Source organism: Hevea brasiliensis, chromosome 12 (assembly GCF_030052815.1).
Source record: "Hevea brasiliensis isolate MT/VB/25A 57/8 chromosome 12, ASM3005281v1, whole genome shotgun sequence".
Classification (NCBI taxonomy): domain Eukaryota; kingdom Viridiplantae; phylum Streptophyta; class Magnoliopsida; order Malpighiales; family Euphorbiaceae; genus Hevea; species Hevea brasiliensis.
In genome coordinates, this window is record NC_079504.1 from 10,810,574 (window position 1) to 10,829,666 (window position 19,093).

A 19,093-nucleotide genomic window follows, 5' to 3' on the forward strand; every position below is an offset into this window, starting at 1 on the left:
AAAAATTACAGAAAAAATTAGGAGGTTGTAAACTTGTCAGAAAATGAAATTCTTCCTGAACAAATTGTTGTACCAAAATGACGGCATGCTTTCATACATTCATTCTTTCATTGGTTTCTATGCTCCAGATAATCCTAACAAGCAAACTAGTCACATCTACTTCGATTATTCTTTAGAATCAATTCCCCTATATTGATTTGCCAAAATAACTCGTTACAAGAGTCAAGTACAACTTATTCCTACCTACGAAAATGCGTCCTCAGCGTAAAGCTTGATTTAATCACTTTCTTGACGCTATTTCTCTATCATAGGCTTTAATTGCAAATACCTACAAATTGACCTGTACAGCAAACTTCTAGACCTTTTTTTTTAATATTTTCCTATGCCGTGGGAACAGCCCTTGACCCTTTTTCATCTCTGCAAATTAATGGACACATTGCACTTTACATGTCAGGCAGCATATGTTTTGTTACAAAAAAACTGGACCTTCAAACTGTAAATACTTACAAGCAAGACACCTTCCTGTATCCCATTGCATGAAATGAATATTAATGATTTCAGTGAGTTTCTTGTATAAATACCCCTTGAAAGGCTATCATTCTGATGGCCTGTTGGTCCAGACAATCTCAATTTCAAGTGTTCTGGAAGAACCGTCCTTGTTACTGTCATGATTGAGGCTGAATAATCCACTGTATACTCCTTCTGTGACAACTTTATCAATTTGGATAGTCACTCTTCCTAAAGTTGTCTGTATAAATATCACCATACCTCAATAAGAAAAATGGAAGCAAAAAATGTCAAAGTGAACTGCTGAAGCAATTGCTAACTACATTGTGCTAAATCAAGAAACATACATATTATTGCATGCTCATTAGTATTGCTTTTGGAGTTGCTAATGAGAAAACACCTTAAATATATTAGAGGGAATTAAAATTGATTTAAAGTTAAATTTGATATGTTTTATTCATAAGAATTCTAAATAATAAAACATCTTTTTTCAGATTTTTTTTTAACGGCATCTAAAATAATACTTTTATGAGAAACCTTTTTTTACCTAAAATCTCAATGTCAAACATAGCTTTAGCATTTGGCAATGAACAAATATAAAAATAATGATGAGCACCTAAATGATGGTTAAGATAGTAGAAGTAGCAGATCAATGTGCTGGTAAACATTGCTGAAAACATAAGAGTTTGAATACTAATTACCTTGCCAAAAGTATTTTTACTTTTGCATATAATATGAAGTTTTTGTCCTTTTGGTGGTACATCAAAAGCCCATGTGAACCCTTCTTTCCATTCTGGAGAAATACTGTGGCTAATGACCTGACAAATATAGCAGATGATTGTCATGTGAAATGAAGCTGCAGCTTATGATAAGTAAATACACATAATCACCCTTTTACTTGGCATATAGAGTTGCAGTTTCTGCATATAGGTAATCTCTTACAAAATTATGGTGCAACACAAAATCTTCCATGGATTGGGAGTTGTTGATTTATGTTGAAATTGCCAAAATTTTAAAGGCAATTAATTTATTCATCTCTTTTTAGTACATGTGGAGAGGGCCAGGTAGCTCAAAACTAAGGTCTCTAAAAACCTCAACCCACCAAAAATAATAATAGTAATATATCTCACTAATTGTTTGTCTTTAGATTTATCCCTTTATAGTCATAATTCATAATGTACTCGTACAATGAGTTTGACACTAATTCCTGCACTTTGAGTTTTTTCATGTAACAACTAAAATAATTATCTAAATTTCTATAAAAACTTCGAACATAAATTCTAATGCAACAAATCTACATCATAATTAGCATGAAAACATATAAATAGTAACATCTATGAGGCTATTTGAACCTAAATATTACTATAATTAAAGGCAAAATTTTTTACATTATTATCATCTCACATTCCAATGGGAATATAACTTTACTTTCCCATCCCAAAAATTGGAAAGTAATTTTCCTTCATGTACATGCTAAAGTGATGGTAGGACCATTAATTCCATAATGTAACTTTCCCGGGAATGCAACTTATCTATACAAACCAAACATGGAAAAGTTAAATTCCCATATCACTTTCCACGGAGTTTCAACAACCAATGCACTATTAAGGGAATCTTCTAGTGATGTCCATGATTTATAAAATTGTGCATGAGGTAACCCAAATGCCATATGGAAGATCTAGGTGCTGTTGAAATATTAGAACAACATTCTCACACCTCTTTCCTACAGCATCCTGGCAGTCAATCATTTATACCCTCGAAAAGCCATAATTATAAACTGTGGATTTTATTAAAATAAAATGATTGCTATGCCAGCTACAAAGTAAATGGTTTGCTTTGCATGCAAACTTCAAAAAGGTTTTACCTTAGTTTGCCGAGGAGGACCATTGCCTATTGTCAATTGGCAGAAAGCATTTGTGCTTCCCACTGTCTGCTTGAGGTTGTTTCCCCGCACAATTGTGACAGTTAAACACCCTGGTAAGCAGTGCAACAAGAGGTCAGCTTTCTCATGGAAACTCGGCGGGCAGGTCTTCATCAGCATTTGCAGAATAGGAATGGCTTCAGCGGCAATCATTGCTTGAGACGTCGCAATCTCTACTGACATGGCTGACCAAGACTGTTTTAATAAGCAGAGGGTGTCTAATACAGATTCCTCAGCAGCCTCACCACCCGACTTTAGAGCGTTTATTAAGCAAGGGATACACAGGGTTGCGGCTTCAGAAACATGGAGCTTAGGAAAGTTGGTGAATATGACATTCAAGGTTCTCAGGATCTGTACATTGATGGTTGCTGTGGACCACAACTCTCTCTCAAGTGCAGCTGCACAACAAAGTTATGACTGGTTTCCATATTTAGACTAAAGCAGTGGAAGGGGAAAAAAGAAAACATTGTCAAACCACTAAGAGAACACCAAAACACATAAACCACCTTGACAGTACGTGCAGACAACTTTTCTCAAAATTCCCTTGTGCTTTAAAATGTAACATCATAACCTAATGAAAACATGGCCTTCCTCCAACCCAACAAGGAAAAGAAAATGAAAACCTTCAATTGTTTTGATAAAATTAATGGCATTGGCAGCATAACCTCTTTATTCCAAATACATCTACCATGAAGAAGCACATGTAAGAATCAACTTTAACAGTGGGGTCTAAACTAGCATGTTAAGAAGTCAAAATCATTTTGGAATGGGAACTTGTATTATTAATTACAGTATAAGAATTGACTTTACATCTTATAAATCTTTCAGATTGTGTCTACAATAGGTGGTTATTTGAAATGAAAAGATTTCAATTTGAGTGAGAATTATTTGTTTGATAAATTCAATAATAAAAATGAGATTCATAAATCAAGATGAATACTTCTTTGAGAATGAATTTGAATTACCTTCTAAAAAGATAAAATTTCTATGTATCCCCCTAAAATTTGGTTGAAACATATTTTGCTTCTCATCATTTATAATTCCAGGATTTTAAGAATGAAATTTTGAAGTAACAGCTCAAATTGGAATTTTCTACCCAAATGCAACCTGCAACAATTTTAAGATATGTACCTACTGGTATTCAAATTACCTGTCAAAGACCTTATGAGCTCATTTGATACATATTCCTGGAGAGTGTGGTTAGAAAATAGAAATCTGATCAGCATTGCTGCTTGCCCAGCAACATCAGAACTGGTCGACAATAGTAGTTCCTGCACTATTAATACACCACCTGCTTCCGCAACAGCCCTCCTATTAGTTCGACTGTGCATGACAAAATTCTGCAATGCACAAGTGGCAACCATTGTCATTTCTTCAGATGGCTGATCTTCAAGCAAGCTTACCAGGGCACGGACCGCGGCAACAGAATCACTGGCCCTAGCAAGCCCTTGTTGCTGAGAGAGATCCCCAATAGCTAGAGCAGCAAGTAGCCGGCAGGTCTCTGATTTGGTCTGTGGGTCTAACAGATACTGTGCTAAAGGTGCAATAGCATACTTGGAAACCTTCATCTCTCGTACCCTGATATGATTAAATAAGGCTTCAAGTAATCTTCCTGATAACTCTTCACACTGATGAGATCTTAGCAGGTCCAACAAAGCATCTACAGCACCAGCTTCAGCCATCTGCTCTGCGCTTGAAGCATCAGTCCTTTCATGAACAATAACAGCATTAAGAGCCACTTTAACAGTGGTCTCAAGTGTAGAGTGCAACATTCTCACAAGGACAACCAGGGGAACCTTAAAGTAGTACTCTGCATTGAAACTCAGCACATTTGATAAGACCAAAGCAGCAGTTTCCCACAAGTCAAGAGGTGGTTGAGGATCATCTTGAATAATAACCTTGGCAAGCTCAAAAATACCTCCAGCATCAGCAACCACCTTTGGCCAGCTTGTGGAAATTTTTTCCAGTGCTTTTATTGCTGTCTGCTGAAGGTTTAATATTCCAATTCCTGCAAGCCGCACAAGTGGCACCACAGCATTTTTTGTTGTTATATCTTGCTGAAAATGTTCCTGCGCAAGAAGATGAGATAACAATTCTGTGCCAAGCTGCTGAATAGCTTGAGATGGAGATTCCAGAAATGTAATTAAAGGTTCAATGACCTGGCTGGGAGTAAGTTCCAATGTTACAAGGCTCTGTGGCTTCTCCAAAATATTTACAAGCGCTTGTAACGCACTGTGCTGTCCCCACAAACCAAAATCTGACCGAAGCAAAACCATAAAAAGGGGTTCTACTATTTTTGTTGCATCTGAGCTTCTAGCAATTGCACCACTATTTGTCAAAATGCGTAACAATTCTGCAATTGCAGAGCATAATGAATTGGGGGCAACAGGGAGTAGTACAAGACATTTATCTATAACACCTGCGTTGACCATATCCAATTTGCGAGGGGCCCGGTCTTTCCCCAACTTTATTAAAGCACAGATGCTTCCCTCAATAAGTCGATAATTTGTCCCAGAAACCAAACCAACAAGAAGTTCCACAAGAATATCATAAGCTGCCGCAAGCTCCACCTTTTGTTCATCATCCAACAATCTCTCAAAAGCACAAACCCCAGCGTCCACAACTGAACTCATATTAGACTGCATAAGAGATACAAGAGGCTGCATACACTCTGAGGCAATTGGATTTGTTCTGAATTTGGCATGACTAAACAGAATAAAGCAAAGCTGTGCAGCACCTCTCTTCAATTCCAAGGAACATGCAGAAGATAATATTTTGTATATAGACTCTAGAGGATCTCCTTCCAAATCAGTGAAAAATGCTGCTTTTAAAGTATTTCCTGAAGTTAGTTTTATCAAGGCAACAAGAGCAGCCTCTTGCTCACTCTCCGATGCAGCATTAAGCATGTCAATCAATGGCTGAACAGCCTGCCAAGCAAATTCAGAGTCTCTGATGTTCTGAGCATCAAAAAGTTCTTGAAGAGCCCTTGCAGCACTAAATCTAGCATCCCTTGATCCCAGATGAAGTACTGCTACAAGTTGATTCACCGAAATAAGAGATGCTTCATATCGGATGATTTCAGGATTTTTGAACAGGATTCTTAATAGTTCAGAAATAGAGGCCTCTGTGGAGTCTTTAGGACTCAAAGACAGATATTTTGTTAAAGCATCCAGAGCTCCAGCTTCAGCCATGATTAATTTATTTGTATCACTTCCTTTTGCAAGAAGGGTTAAGAGTTGAACAGAAATTGTAGGGGCACCTGGCCTATCAGGGATAGGTCTCAAGATATCCACCAGCAAAGGAATAGATTTGTGTGCGGTGGAACCAACTCTTATATCTTCAATTTCAAAAAGGTGTTCCAGAGTAATTTGACTAGGATTTTGTAACAGAGAAAATTCTTCCGATAAAGCAACAAGGTTTTGCATATCTGATTCTATGTAACCAATTAGCGCTATTAAACCAGCAACAGCACCTGAATTTGCAATGGTTAGATCCATTCCCTTACTTCCATTGCAAACAAGACTAGCCATTGCGTGGGCAGCAAAAAATCTGTGAATCATTTCATCAGATCTTAGCAAATGAGCAAGTGAAGGTATGATCCGCATTGTTGTAGGAGACAGCACAACAGTTGCATCTTGGAATAAGATAGCCAGAAGCAAGGCACTAATCCATATACCCTCTGTGTCCTCAAACTCTGCCTGTGAATGAAGATAAAAATTTTTGGCTCAGCCACCAAATATTAAACACCATCTATGGAGGGCAAGCAAAATAAGACAAAAACCACGCAACAGGAACAAAGCTCTCTCATGACTCATCTGTGAAAGAAAGCATAGTAGTTTTGTTAACAATGAACTAAACAGCCATTTCACATATAAATTTCTATTTATCATCTTGGCTATACTATAGGATTTGTTTAAACAGACTTGCCATGAGTAAGAAACTAGTAAACTTCATTGACACTAGTGCTCATGTTGTAAGGTAGCAAATTCAGCACAAAAGAGAGTAAACAATACATTTGTGGCCCAGCACTTAGAGCAAGTTGAGACTTGATAACAAAATTTCAAAAAGGCATACCTGTGAATTGGATGTATAACTTAAAAGCTTGTCAGAGAGAGCCTCAAGTCCACCAGCTTCCATTACAATGAGCTTGTTCTTATTATGACAGGAAGAAATAATTGATAGAAGCCATAGGGCAACAGTACCTCCTAAAACAGTGGATGGATCAAGAACATCAAAATCATCCCCTTCCTGCAAGGCTGATCTTTCAAAAAAACCCCTTGGAGTTCTGACTTCAATTTCTAAAGAAGAACAAATAGAATTCTGCTTTATCATATCCACTAAAGCATATATGAGTGGCTTTGAATATCCTGATAAATCAAGTGCTTCCATTGACCGCTGTCTGTGTTCTTTTGCAGAACATACCAACAATGCAGTCCCTCCAACTCTCACTTCTAAACTAGAGGAGTTCATTATTCTATTAGCAAGAGAACCAATTGAACTTGATCTTGCAATCAACAGATCACCTAGAACAACCGGTTGATCCCCACAAAGCCTAGACAAAATTTCTATTGCCTTATCTTGCTGTGAAGGGGGCCCCTCAGCCAGGCAATAAACTAAAGACTCCAAGCTTGAGGGTACTTCAGCAAAGGCAGCCCAAGGTGGGTAAGTGGCACTCAGTCCCTGTTTCGTCTTGGCCAAAAGTGCAACTACTTCTAAAGCATCAGCAGTATCAGCACCATTCATGTCCAATACATTCAAGGAATCAAGAATCGCAAGGACAGTAAAACGACACTGAGCATTTCCCCTGAGAACATCACCTACAGGGAAATGCTTCAGCAATTGATGAAGGGCTCGTGCTGCATTCTTCTTGCCTTCTGAAGTTCCTTCTCCGAGAACTCTTGTCAAAGCTGCAACAACATCTTCTGCTAGAGCTTCGGCAGCAATTTGGGGATCAGAGAGAAGATTGGCCAGCGCAGCAACTGCAGTTTCAGCAGCATCAACGGTTGAAGTTTTAGCCAACTTAATTAGAGGTTTAACATCTCCTTCTGCAATATAAGGCATCTTGTTGATACTCTTGGTCTTGGTTGGACGAGACAAGGCACTCAATGTTCGAGCCAACTGTGTTGCAACAACTTGAGTATTATTACAAGTCAAAAGCTTCATGCAAGGGTGCATGATCTCATCAGCTGCAAGACTATCACAAATATCCTGCCTTGTGCTGAACAAATCAGCAAGAATAGAAGCTGCATGCTCTTGGGTTTCTTCATTTGAGGAGTTCAGAACTTGGATAAGAGATTTTAATGCTTTATTAGCAGCAGATCCCCTAACCACAATATCATTGAGTGATGCCATTGTAAGTACATGACCCAAAACTCTTATTACATTTGCTTTTGAGCCAGAAGAGTCCCCTAGGAGCAAAGCTAACAACTGATTAATAGTGGCATGATCAGCTGTTCGGACAAGCATTTTAAGTGCCTTAGCTGAGGCTTCCTGACCTTTTGGCCCACCACTTTTAAGAAGCCATAAGAATGCAGGGATGGCTCCAGAACTCTCAACACAGGCCCGTATATCTTCACTGTGACAACACAGGTTCCAGAGAACATGTGCTGCATCCTCCCTTGCTTTCTGAGATCCAGTCTCCAATAATTGCACCAATGGAGGAATCCCACCTGCAGCAGTGATTGCCCACTTGCTGTCATCAACTCGGTCAGTCAAGATTGCTAGCAATTGAACAGCATACTCCTGATGCTGCTCACTGGACAAACCCAATAATGATATGAGTAACTGAATTCCTTCTCTCTTGCCGATGGCCTCCCAGATGCCCATATCATTAAGACATAAGCTGGTTAAAGAAATTATCAGATACTCATGTGGATCCCCAACAGCCATTGTGATAAGCCCAATAAGAACCTTCTTTGCTTCAGCATAATCAAGGGATCTTGAGAGATGGATGTTGCCATACAGGCTTGCCATTGCCTCAAGGATACGCTCCTGAATCAGCTTAGTATCACGAGGCTTCAGAAGCTTTACCAATATATCCTCTATCTTTGTTGCATCAAAAGATTCTTCATCAACACCAGAATTCTGTTCAAAGACCATCAAAGCATAGGCAAGCGCCCCAACTATATCAGCAACTGGTGCAGCAAGGCGAGGAGACTGTGATAGTTGTCCAAGACACAGAATCAAAGCAGACATCCCACCATATATATTTGCTAAAGCTCGTGTTGCATGGCCCTGCAGAGCCTGAGCAGATTCCCCTTGCATGTGTTCTTTAGAAGGAGCAACCACAGCCCCAATGAGCACATGAACACCATTTGCATCTACAACAGCTTGCTTAGCCTTTACTGACTTTGAGGAAACTACCTCCAAAGCATCAGCAGCGCTAGCACGGACTGAAACATCATTATTCTGACCCACAAGCTGAAGCAAAGCTTTAATAGCTCCAGAATCAATTACTCTGGGGATACTATCACTGAAGGCCAACATCAGACGGGCCAAGAGAGAAGCTGCATTGGACTGGGCAGCAGCATTATCAGAGGATAAAAAACCGACAATCATATCCACTCCTCCAGCCTCAAGTGTTGCTCTCCAATAATCATCTTTGTCACCACAAAGGTTTCTCAAGGCCCCAGTAACAAAACCCTCTACCACTTTGTCCTGCTTGTTCTGTGGATTGAGCTGATCCCACAAGGTTGGCACTACACCTTCTGTGACAAATATTTTCATACCAACATGGTCATCCGAAAGCCCTCCAGAAGAAACTTCATATATTGCCTCTGCTGCCGCCTTCCTGGCATCAATAGATTTAGACTTCAAAAGTGAGAGCAAAGGTGGTATGCACCCACCAAGAAGTACCTTCACTCGCAAGTCATCATCTTTGCATAGAGCACTCAGAGTTTCAGCAACATTGACTTTTGCCCCAGTAGTGCCACTCCTGAGAATGGATATGAATAGTGGCATTGCCTGGGTATGAGAACCAATGATTGTCCTGGCTTCCTTTTTTGCTTTGGCCATACTAACAAGACGTGCTGTAATAAGTTCTTTCTCATGCGGTGAAGATATTTTGGCAAGTAGTTTCTCAATGAAGCGAGCAACTGTAGCCACTGTATTCTCCAGGTCATCCATTTCCAGCATCCCATTTGATCCCCTGGATGTAATCAGTCAATACATTTGAGCATGATTAGCATTTAAAGCACAACAAAAAGAAAAATAAACCCAGTATCAATTTGGTTCCTTGCAACAGGTTAAATGAGTGATAAAATAATTCAGTGAATTATCTTGAAAGTTCAATTCCAGTGGCTTTTCTATGGCTCTACTTACATTTTTACTTAAATTTTAACATAGTGTATATATATATATATATATATATATATATATATTATTTTACTAAAAATTTTATCAGAATGAGCATATCCAGCTAATTTCAGGAAAGAAGGATACTAACCTAGATTGAAAGATGGATGAGGAATCCTCTTGCAGACCCAAGGAGGGAGACTTTGACATCTGAAACACAGCACCACTTTAGCTATTTCCTAAGATTCTTGGTACTCAAAGTAAATTGCAATGGTAGAGTGTAAACACAGATAATAAACATTTTCAATTTCATATTCAATAAAACATCCGAGCCTTAGAACTATGAAATTAGAAGTGGAGCAAGAAGAGTTTGAGAGAGAGAAAGAGAGAGAGAGAGAGAGAGAGAGAGAGAAAGAGAGAGAGAGGAAAAACAACTTGCAAGAATGTTCAAGAAATGACATCGATGACTTTCTTAAAAATTAGATTACAATTAACTATGAAAAACAAATTCATACAGTTCTCAGGGCTCAAATTTGCACCTATAAAACCAAAACCACAAATAGGCAACTATATCATTGTCCAACTTCCATATATATGCATCCCAAGCCAGAATGAACTATAAATTCAAACCTTAAATACTGCCCATATTAGAAACCAATATTTGCACACAGAAACTTATATAAACAACAAAACATCATTCATCAAACGAAAATTATGAGTTAAACAAAAAAAAAAAATGGTACAACCAATCTATAAAAGACAAATTACAGAGCTAAAAATACAATACCTCGCCAGGCAATGCGCAAGTGCCAGAGAACTCCCTCCTCCTAGCTACGCAGAAACAAACCTTCTAGACACAATCATCATTCAAATTCTTTTTTCCCACTGGAAACTTTGCTCACTATCTCTTCCTATATATATATATATATATATATGAAATGAAATGAATCAAACAAAGCAATGCAAAAGCTTGGAGAACCGTACATTAGGCACAGCAAAACAAACCGAAATTAAGATTGCACTCCATTAAAAGTTCAAGATCCTTCAATATTAAAAAAATAATAATAAATTCAATTTTAAATTGTTGATTAAAACAATTAAATAAATGTGAATTGTTAAAATAAGCAATACTAGAAATGGAAAGCTTACGGAGATCGGATCACAGCTGCATTTTAAGAATCTTAGGGTCAGAGAAACTTCACTTTCAAATTTTAAATTAAAAATTGGTGATTACCATAATAAAAATAATCAGCAATTAAAATTAATTTCAGAAATAATAATAATAATAATATAAATAAGAAAAAGGCACCTGAAAATTCAAAGCCAGAGAGAACCTCAAAAGGAAAGGTGTCAATGGAGGTAGAGACAGAGAAGGAAAGGGACAGAAAAGAAGAAATGTAAGGATGAGAGAGAAAGTAGAGAGAGAGGAAGTGAGAGTCTGAGTCTTTTCGTTTCCTTTTCTCTAGCTCTGTTCTGTGTGTGCGTGTTTATTATTTTTCTTTATATTTCCTTATTTTACTTTCTTTAATTTGATTTTCTATTTTTGGCCATTTTTAACTTTTCTATAAAATTATTAAATTTGTATTTATAATTTGTTAGTGATGTGAGGCAGTGAAATTTTTTTTAATTGGGCTTCCAGCCTCCAGTTATTTGGCTACAGATCGTGGGCCAATCGAGCCAATCGCTTGTCCTGCGATACTCGCCTGCGAGCAAAATAAAATTGACGCGTACAATGCACGTGTCGACTGAGGTAAATTACAATTTATCCCCTCAAATTTATTAAAAATTAGGCTTTTGTCCACGGATATAATTATTCAAGCATATAATTTAATTGAAAGAAGATATAAATTTCTCAAACAAAAAAAATTGAAAGAAGATATAAATATAAATATATATATATATATATATATAATTTATTTTAAAAAATATTTGTAAAAAAAATGGTGAAAATATAATAAAAATAAATGAAAATAATAAATAAAAAAATTGAAAAGGTGAATTTGATTTTAAATTTATTAAATTGAAGGAAGATATGATTATCTAGGTTTTTTTCTGTACATTTAATTTATTTAAAATATTTTATAATATTAATTAAATTATAAATATTATTATAATTTTTTTTGACAATAAATTAAATACACAATTTTATAATTATAATAGACAATAAAAATGTGATTTTGATTTATATAATTTAATTTATAATTATAATTCTTATTTTTTTTTAATATTATTAAATTGTAACTTACCCCTCCCTCTCTCTCAACTTACAAGCTTGAAGAATGATAATGGAGTGGATATTTTTTTAATATTATATCCAATTCAATTCTATTGTAATGGATATAGGTAATATATAATCAAGTTTTTCATTGAATTCAAGTTTAAAAAAAATATTTGTGTGAAATTCCAATTTTATATATTGGTTCGAATTTATTTATATAAATGATACAAAATATTTTTTATAATCATATATTTTTTTAAAAAAATATTATATTTTAAATATTTTATAGGATTAATAAATTTTAAAATGTAAATTATTAATAAAAATATTTTATATAAATTATTAATTATTATAATATTTAAAACTAAATGTGTGAGTAATATTTAGATAATGATATATAGATTCGAGACAATATTAGTAATTTACAATGAATTTCATTTAAGTTAAAAATAAATTATAGTATTAAAATTATTAATTGAGTTTGCATATAAGTAAGATAATTTTCATTGATACTATACCAGTTACCACTCCCAGCAACACTATGTCCATATCCTTTCTTCATATCAGAATACTACAACTCCACCCTAGCCTACCCTCCTTCCTCTCTTTGTTTTGCAACTACTCCTCAACATGATTAACAATGCCCTCGTTGAAGTGAAAGAATGTGGAGCCTAGTGACACCCTACAAAGGCTCGACATATTCACACCCACCCACCCTATGTCTCGCAACTATAGACTTACCCATCCTTTCCATCTGTCTCACAATCCATAACTCCTTTTCTCCCCCTTTGATGCCAATCAAACGTGTTAGTCGTTCATCGTCGATTTGAGACATTAAGAAACCTTCATTGATCCTTAAATTTTTTGACAAGATGGAGTGAGGAGCTAAATTGTAAAATTGGTGCATGTGTAGGAATTTTCGTGTTTTGGGTATTGTGGAGGCATAGAAATGATGTTGTGTGGAATAACAAGAGGGCTCCTACCCCTTCTCTAATTCAATTAGTAAGCTCTCTCTTGGGTATTCAGACAAATTTAAATAATATAAAAAAATATTGGCGATTTTTTTTTTTTTTTTCTAAGGAGAGAAGTAAAGGCGATGAATTTAGGGAGATTGTTTGGTGGATAATAAATGAAAGTATAATATAATTAAAATGGTATAAGAAGAGACAGAAGTTTGTTGGTATGGACCCGAATCGTTAATTTGGATTGTCTTTAGTGGCAACTGTCAAGCGTCATCTGCTCCACAATTATATAATTTCTGCATGTGTAGTGCCGAGAGTCGATAGAGATTGGCCAATTTTTATTGGCAACGGTCATGTGTTCACACTGTAAATTACTGGTTTTTTTTTCTGGCAGAGTAAGTAGTACTACTTAATTGACTAAAAAACACAGATGACAGTTGAAAAAACAATTGTAAATAGTGAGAGTTTGATGTGTACGTGTTTAGAGATTACTTATTTTTAATTTTTTATTTAAAATATATTTTTAATTTATAAATTAAATTAAAAATAAATAATTAATTATTTAAAAATAATTTTTAAATAATTTAACTATTTAATTAAAAATTACTTAAAAATAATTTAATTTATTAAAATTATTAAAAAGTGATATGTAATCGATTATTGTAATTGTTAAAATAGAAAAATATTAATATTTTTAAAAAATTATTAAGATAGTGTATCATTTACTTGATTAAATAATAATTAAAAAAAATAAAATACTCATACTTACAGCTCTTATTTTGATCGATGTGAATTTTTTTTTTTATTAATAAAAAGCAGTCTTTTTCATCTTGAAAAATGAAGTCCTTTTATATATGTTTATATATATATTTTTTTTTTAAAAATCCATTTCTTATAAAAAAAATAAAAATAAAATAAATTACATCTAATTATTTTTCATATAACAAACTCAGAAATACGTTTGATAGACATTAATAATTGCAATAATTAAATTTTAATTGAAAAGTAATTGAGATTGGCTATAAAAACATTTTTTTTATCAGTCAATTTTGTTTAGAATAATTTTATATCAATTTAACTCCACTAAATTTTTATTTTAAAAATTTATTGGGATCTGTTATATGAATTTTCTTTCTCCACTCTAGACGATTTTGGATTATTATAATTTTATATCAATATTTAAAAATTATAAATTTTTAATAATACTTCTCTCAACGTTATTTATGTCCTTTTTTATTATTTTTTATTAATTAATTTTTATATTGAAATATTTAATTTTTTATATTAAATATTACCAAATTATTTTAATTAACATTTTATCTCTAACATATATGTCTCCTATAAATAAGTGAAAGGTTTGAATGTCTACTATATATATATATATATATATATATATATATATATATATATATATATATATATATATATATCTCCTCTATGTCATTTTTTTTATTAAATATTTAATATAGTGCATGTTCCAATCAAATTATTCTTCATTTTATCAAGTGTGCCTAGGACATGTTTGGCTATTATATTATATATATTTATCAGATCTTCTGAGTTTGTTAATTTGTTTTCATAATACAATAAATTATTTGTGGATCTAAGACTCTGCGGATGGTCAAATTTATACAGTCCAACTATTATTATAAAAAGTACAGAAAATTTCTCCAAAAAAGTAAAATTATAATAGTATTATGTTAATGGGGTATGGCCAAATTGATTTGGATGCACATGGAAACTTGAAGGAAGATGCTTTTCTAGCATGAAACATTGATCTGACAAGCTAAGGTTTTGATATTTGATAATTCATTTATGCTGTACTCTGCTGACAATGATCCAGGAACCCAGAAAATGTTCCTTGGATCTCTGAATAATATCTCCATTTTAATTGAGTATTGCTTGCTTCACAACTAAATAGAAATTTAATTTTTTTTTATTAAGTACATAATATTTCACGTTCAATTCAAGAATCATAATCAAGTAGAATTCTCTCACCGATAAAGATAGATTAAAAAAAAAAAAAAAACTCCTAACCTATAGATAAAATCTACTTGAAATTAACTTCACATCATTAATTTAACAACTTACTGATAATATATTACTAAGTTTTCAAGCATTTTTACTAAACAATAAAAAAAAATACCAAATAATAAAAAAAAAATTCTCATGTTTTGAATTTTTAATCAAATTAGCTCAAAAATCCCAAACCAAAACTGATCTTAAGAGCTAAACCAATTTTATGAAAATCCAGATTGATCCATGACAAAATTTTCAATGCAGAAGTTTGAAACAGAGAACATAGGATTCTGAAGGAGGAAGCATGGTGCCATACAATCCCAGTGATTCCATATCAATCTGAAACCATCATATACAAACACCCATCCACGCTTTCTTTCTGCTACTCATGACCCACATCCTTGTATCTAATATTTTAACTACTATAAAAAATGAGATTGTTGGATATGGATATGACAGTTTTTCAATTTCTGGTCCTACTAACTTCACCTTTTCTTTTTTCCTTGCAGTTGTTAGATTCTTTTTGTCAAGAGATTTTAAGGAATAATTTTGTTAGGATGATGGAATTCAATTCTCACGTTTCTTCATCATTATTATAATAATTATTTTTTTTAAAACTTTCTCATCATTAATTTTAATACAAAGATGATGATTAACTCGGCATGGGCTTGCATTTGTAATGGTTTCAAGTCTTACAAAGCCCACTTTCTAAGAGCACAAATTATTAGGCCTAGCACGACAAAGGAATAGTAGTTGGGCCTAAGTACACATTACTGAAAAAGATATGTTAGCCATTGTTTTATCGTTCAAGAGCGAGCTTCCACTCTTCCAATTGACAAGGTAATTTTGACTATGGGTCCATTAGCCACTGTAAAAACAAGAAAATTGTAGCAATCTAGTAGTTGGTGGATTGTAACCTAACCATGGCCCTCTTTTCAACACTCACGTTCGGTGGCTAGAAAATAATATTTACAACCATCAGTTGACTTTTTTTTTTAAATAATATTAATAAATAATATATATTAATAATATAATTTAATAAATTAACAACCATTTTAATTGGTTACTAATAGAATTTTTTAATTATACAATTGCGTAAATAGTAAATAATCACTATCATTTATATTTATAAGAGAGATAAGGATTAGATATAAATGTAATCAAAGAAGATTGTATGAGTACAAATAAGCTTACTAAAAAAAAATGGATAAAATAAAAGCTACCTTAAAAGATAAAAGACAACTAGAGATTGTATTTAACAACACCACCACCCACCCCTCCCTAGCTCCCCGGTGCCCTAACCTAAAAGGCTAAAACTACCATATATACATATCAAGAGGCTTTTTTTTTTTTTTTAATTATTATTTTTTACTTTTTATTCCCATCCAAATCCATCTTCCACGTTTGGAATAAATTTCTTATCTACTCTCTCCCACAGCACACTCATAGACTTTCAGTCTCGTGTTCCTGTGCGATTGCTCATCAGACTTCAATGCTCCACTCGATCTGCATTTCGACTCAAAACGGCTTCGCTAGGTGCATGAATATATCCTGAAGCGGTGACATCTGATTATTTCCCGGATACAGTGACCCGAACTCTTTTTCCATGGTGGCATCCATGTAATTGTATGAGAAATCCAGGGCATTTGCGTCCCCCCAGTCTTTCCACTTAGGCTCACTCTGTACCTCGGACGTGAACTCCGGCGACACTACGTGCTCCGAGCAGCTTGAGTCCGTGTGCAACTTCGGTGCTGAATCGGACGCATCAAAGTACAGGTAATCATTTGCAGTTCCCGTCGCCGATGATGGAGCAGGCGGAGGGGCCATGAACTCCGGCTTCTTATCCTCGATTATTTCCGGCGAGTTCAATATCTGATTGCTTACTTGTCCTTGCTTCCCAATTGTGCCTTTCTTGTTGTATATGCGACACAGCACCCAATCATCCAACTGCAATAAAATCAAAACCGCTGATTCGGTAAATGATCCTTAGCGTGCACCATAATCAAAATTCAGAATCATAATTTAAAAAAAAAAAAAAAGAATAAATCAAACTGATCTAATTTGAAATGAGCAAATGAGATAAGAATGAATATGAACTGTCCTCAAGGAGAAAGCAATGGTTGCCTAGCGGGACAAGCATATCGGTCAGCGTCACTAATTAATAATTTGTTTCTTAATCGCATTTTCTTAACGCAATTAGCCAATTGTATTTATTCAGGTGGGGCCCAATTGCTCACGAACCACAATCACCACCATCGCTTTATTTTTTTTGAAGTTTTGTGAATTGCGATCGACCCTAACAGCCCTAACTTTCGAGGGAGGCCAAGAGAGTCATTTGGCCTTGACGTCCGAATTTCGGAATTTGGAATCATGTTCATGCAATGGAATGTCGAAACTACCCCTACTTTTAAGTGAAAATGGAGGTCAAAATGGCGATTATACCCTTAAGCTGTTACTCCTGCGAACCGAGCGATCCACATCGGCTAACCGATACTCGTGCATAATCCAATTTGTTTTCTCTCCTTTGGGAGCTTTCCCTGCATAAAATACCAAAGCCTTCTTGATTCCAAGAGGCTTCGGATGCCCAATTGGCTTATCTGCTCCTGTAGCCTTCCAATAGCCAGTTCCAGCGGCGCGGTTCGGCCTCGATCCGTTTGGATATTTCCTGTCCCTAGGTGAAAAGAAGTACCACTCCTTTTCCCCATACAAAGCCATACCTGCAAATAATACAGCCAGTAATTATAATCTCCCCAAAGTGAAAAATCTATAAACCCCTTAGATTTGAAAAGGTTGAAAAAAATTTACCTGGGAGATGCCACGGGTTGTACTTGTAGAGATCGATTTCGGCAATTATCGGGACAGCAATCGGCTGAGACGCACATTTGCGGCAAAGGTAGTGGATCACGAGCTCCTCGTCTGTTGGATGGAACCTAAATCCTGGAGGTAATTCCAACGCTACTGCCGCTGCCGCTGCCATTTTCACCTTTCTACCCTCCTTCTCAACTACTAGTCGACTACACCTACTAATATTCAATCTTCTCTCTCACTCGCGCGCTCTCTCTTTGAGGTGCAATGCTGTGACGGCGCTTGAAACTCAGAACCCAAAAGAAAGTCACGAATTTATAGAGAGGAAAGGCGGATGACACAAGGCGGGCGTGATTTCTAGAATACACGTGGGTGATAACGTTTTCCATTATAGGAGTTTTTTTTTCCATGAAAGCAGCCGGGACACGTGGCAGAACTCAAGTGGGGGTGCCTGCGTGCTGATACTCCACAAGGAAATGATTTTGTCACTGCTTACGACACGTATTTTGGACTCTGCCGTGCACAGAGAATAACCACTAACCAGTCGGTCGGAGCAGAAAATTTTGAAAAATATTAAAAACAAGGAAAATGTTGACCGTCTTAGGGATCCGTGTGGGGTCGGCCTGGTTTGTTCCACGCGTGTTTATTTATTGTTTTCTTGGCTAATGTGCCGACAATTAAACGGTGGATTGGTGTACACGTCAGAGACGGGAAGACCCACGTGCACCGGTTGTGGTCGTCAGATTGTGCTATTTGGCAACAGGAGCTTAGGACCGAGGATGTAGTGCTGGCAGTAGAGCGAATCCAGTGAATTTAGTTTTTGTGAAAATGGAAAAATCAATAAACAGCATGGGAAAAACAAGATCAGAATTTGATGTAGATTTTTCGGTGAATCTTATCATGAGGTGGGTACCCTAATAATAATTACTGACATTCAAATTATATTTTTAATGAGAGTCTAAAGATAATGAGTGCAGATTAATAATAAAAATGAAATACAGTTGATCTGGTTAATTGATAATGAGCTATCAATTTCATGTTTAGCACGCGTTCTGAGGATTTAACCTCTTAATTTAGGATGTAAATTTTTCTATCAATAAAGTTAGCACGTATCTCCATTTTTGAGCCATTTGGCCATGTGCCTTGTCAGAGCGTTTGATTCTGAGTCTTCTCATGCTGGGCTGCCCCTACTTTCGAGTTGAATTTTCGAGGACCTAAATCACTCAGTTGGACTTCTGAAGCGAATTATATCAAAACTGCGAAAAAATAACTAATTAGTAAGTGAATGTCATTCTTTTTTGTTTTGAAGATTTTAATTTGAAGTTTGATTAAAAAAAAAGATAAAAAAAACAATTGTTATAAATCATT

General features: G+C 35.2%; 2 protein-coding genes across 4 annotated transcripts; both read right to left on the bottom strand.

The window, feature by feature from the left end:
* Window positions 1–165: 165 nt before the first annotated feature.
* Window positions 166–11,201, bottom strand: LOC110655349 (protein CELLULOSE SYNTHASE INTERACTIVE 3-like). Of its 3 annotated transcripts, XR_009141982.1 has the most exons (9): window positions 11,031–11,199; window positions 10,509–10,632; window positions 9,873–9,931; window positions 6,503–9,575; window positions 3,579–6,126; window positions 2,372–2,826; window positions 1,209–1,325; window positions 508–748; window positions 166–417 (listed from the first exon to the last, which is right to left on the bottom strand). XR_009141982.1 is itself a non-coding variant. In XM_058131088.1 (8 exons), exons 3-8 carry the CDS (start codon window positions 9,929–9,931, stop codon window positions 596–598), a joined length of 6,405 nt encoding a protein of 2,134 aa, XP_057987071.1. In that variant the 5' UTR covers window positions 10,509–10,632; window positions 11,031–11,199; the 3' UTR covers window positions 166–595. The 3 variants fall into 3 exon arrangements, 2 of the variants coding, with proteins under 2 accessions (XP_057987071.1, XP_057987072.1); XM_058131088.1 differs by having other exon boundaries at window positions 166–748; XM_058131089.1 differs by lacking the exons at window positions 166–417; window positions 508–748; window positions 1,209–1,325 and having other exon boundaries at window positions 2,677–2,845; window positions 11,031–11,201.
* Window positions 11,202–16,039: 4,838 nt separating this feature from the next.
* Window positions 16,040–18,091, bottom strand: LOC110655346 (NAC domain-containing protein 2). Its single transcript, XM_021811635.2, has 3 exons — window positions 17,726–18,091; window positions 17,363–17,637; window positions 16,040–16,867 (listed from the first exon to the last, which is right to left on the bottom strand). Exons 1-3 carry the CDS (start codon window positions 17,895–17,897, stop codon window positions 16,439–16,441), a joined length of 876 nt encoding a protein of 291 aa, XP_021667327.2. The 5' UTR covers window positions 17,898–18,091; the 3' UTR covers window positions 16,040–16,438.
* Between the last annotated feature and the right edge of the window lie 1,002 nt (window positions 18,092–19,093).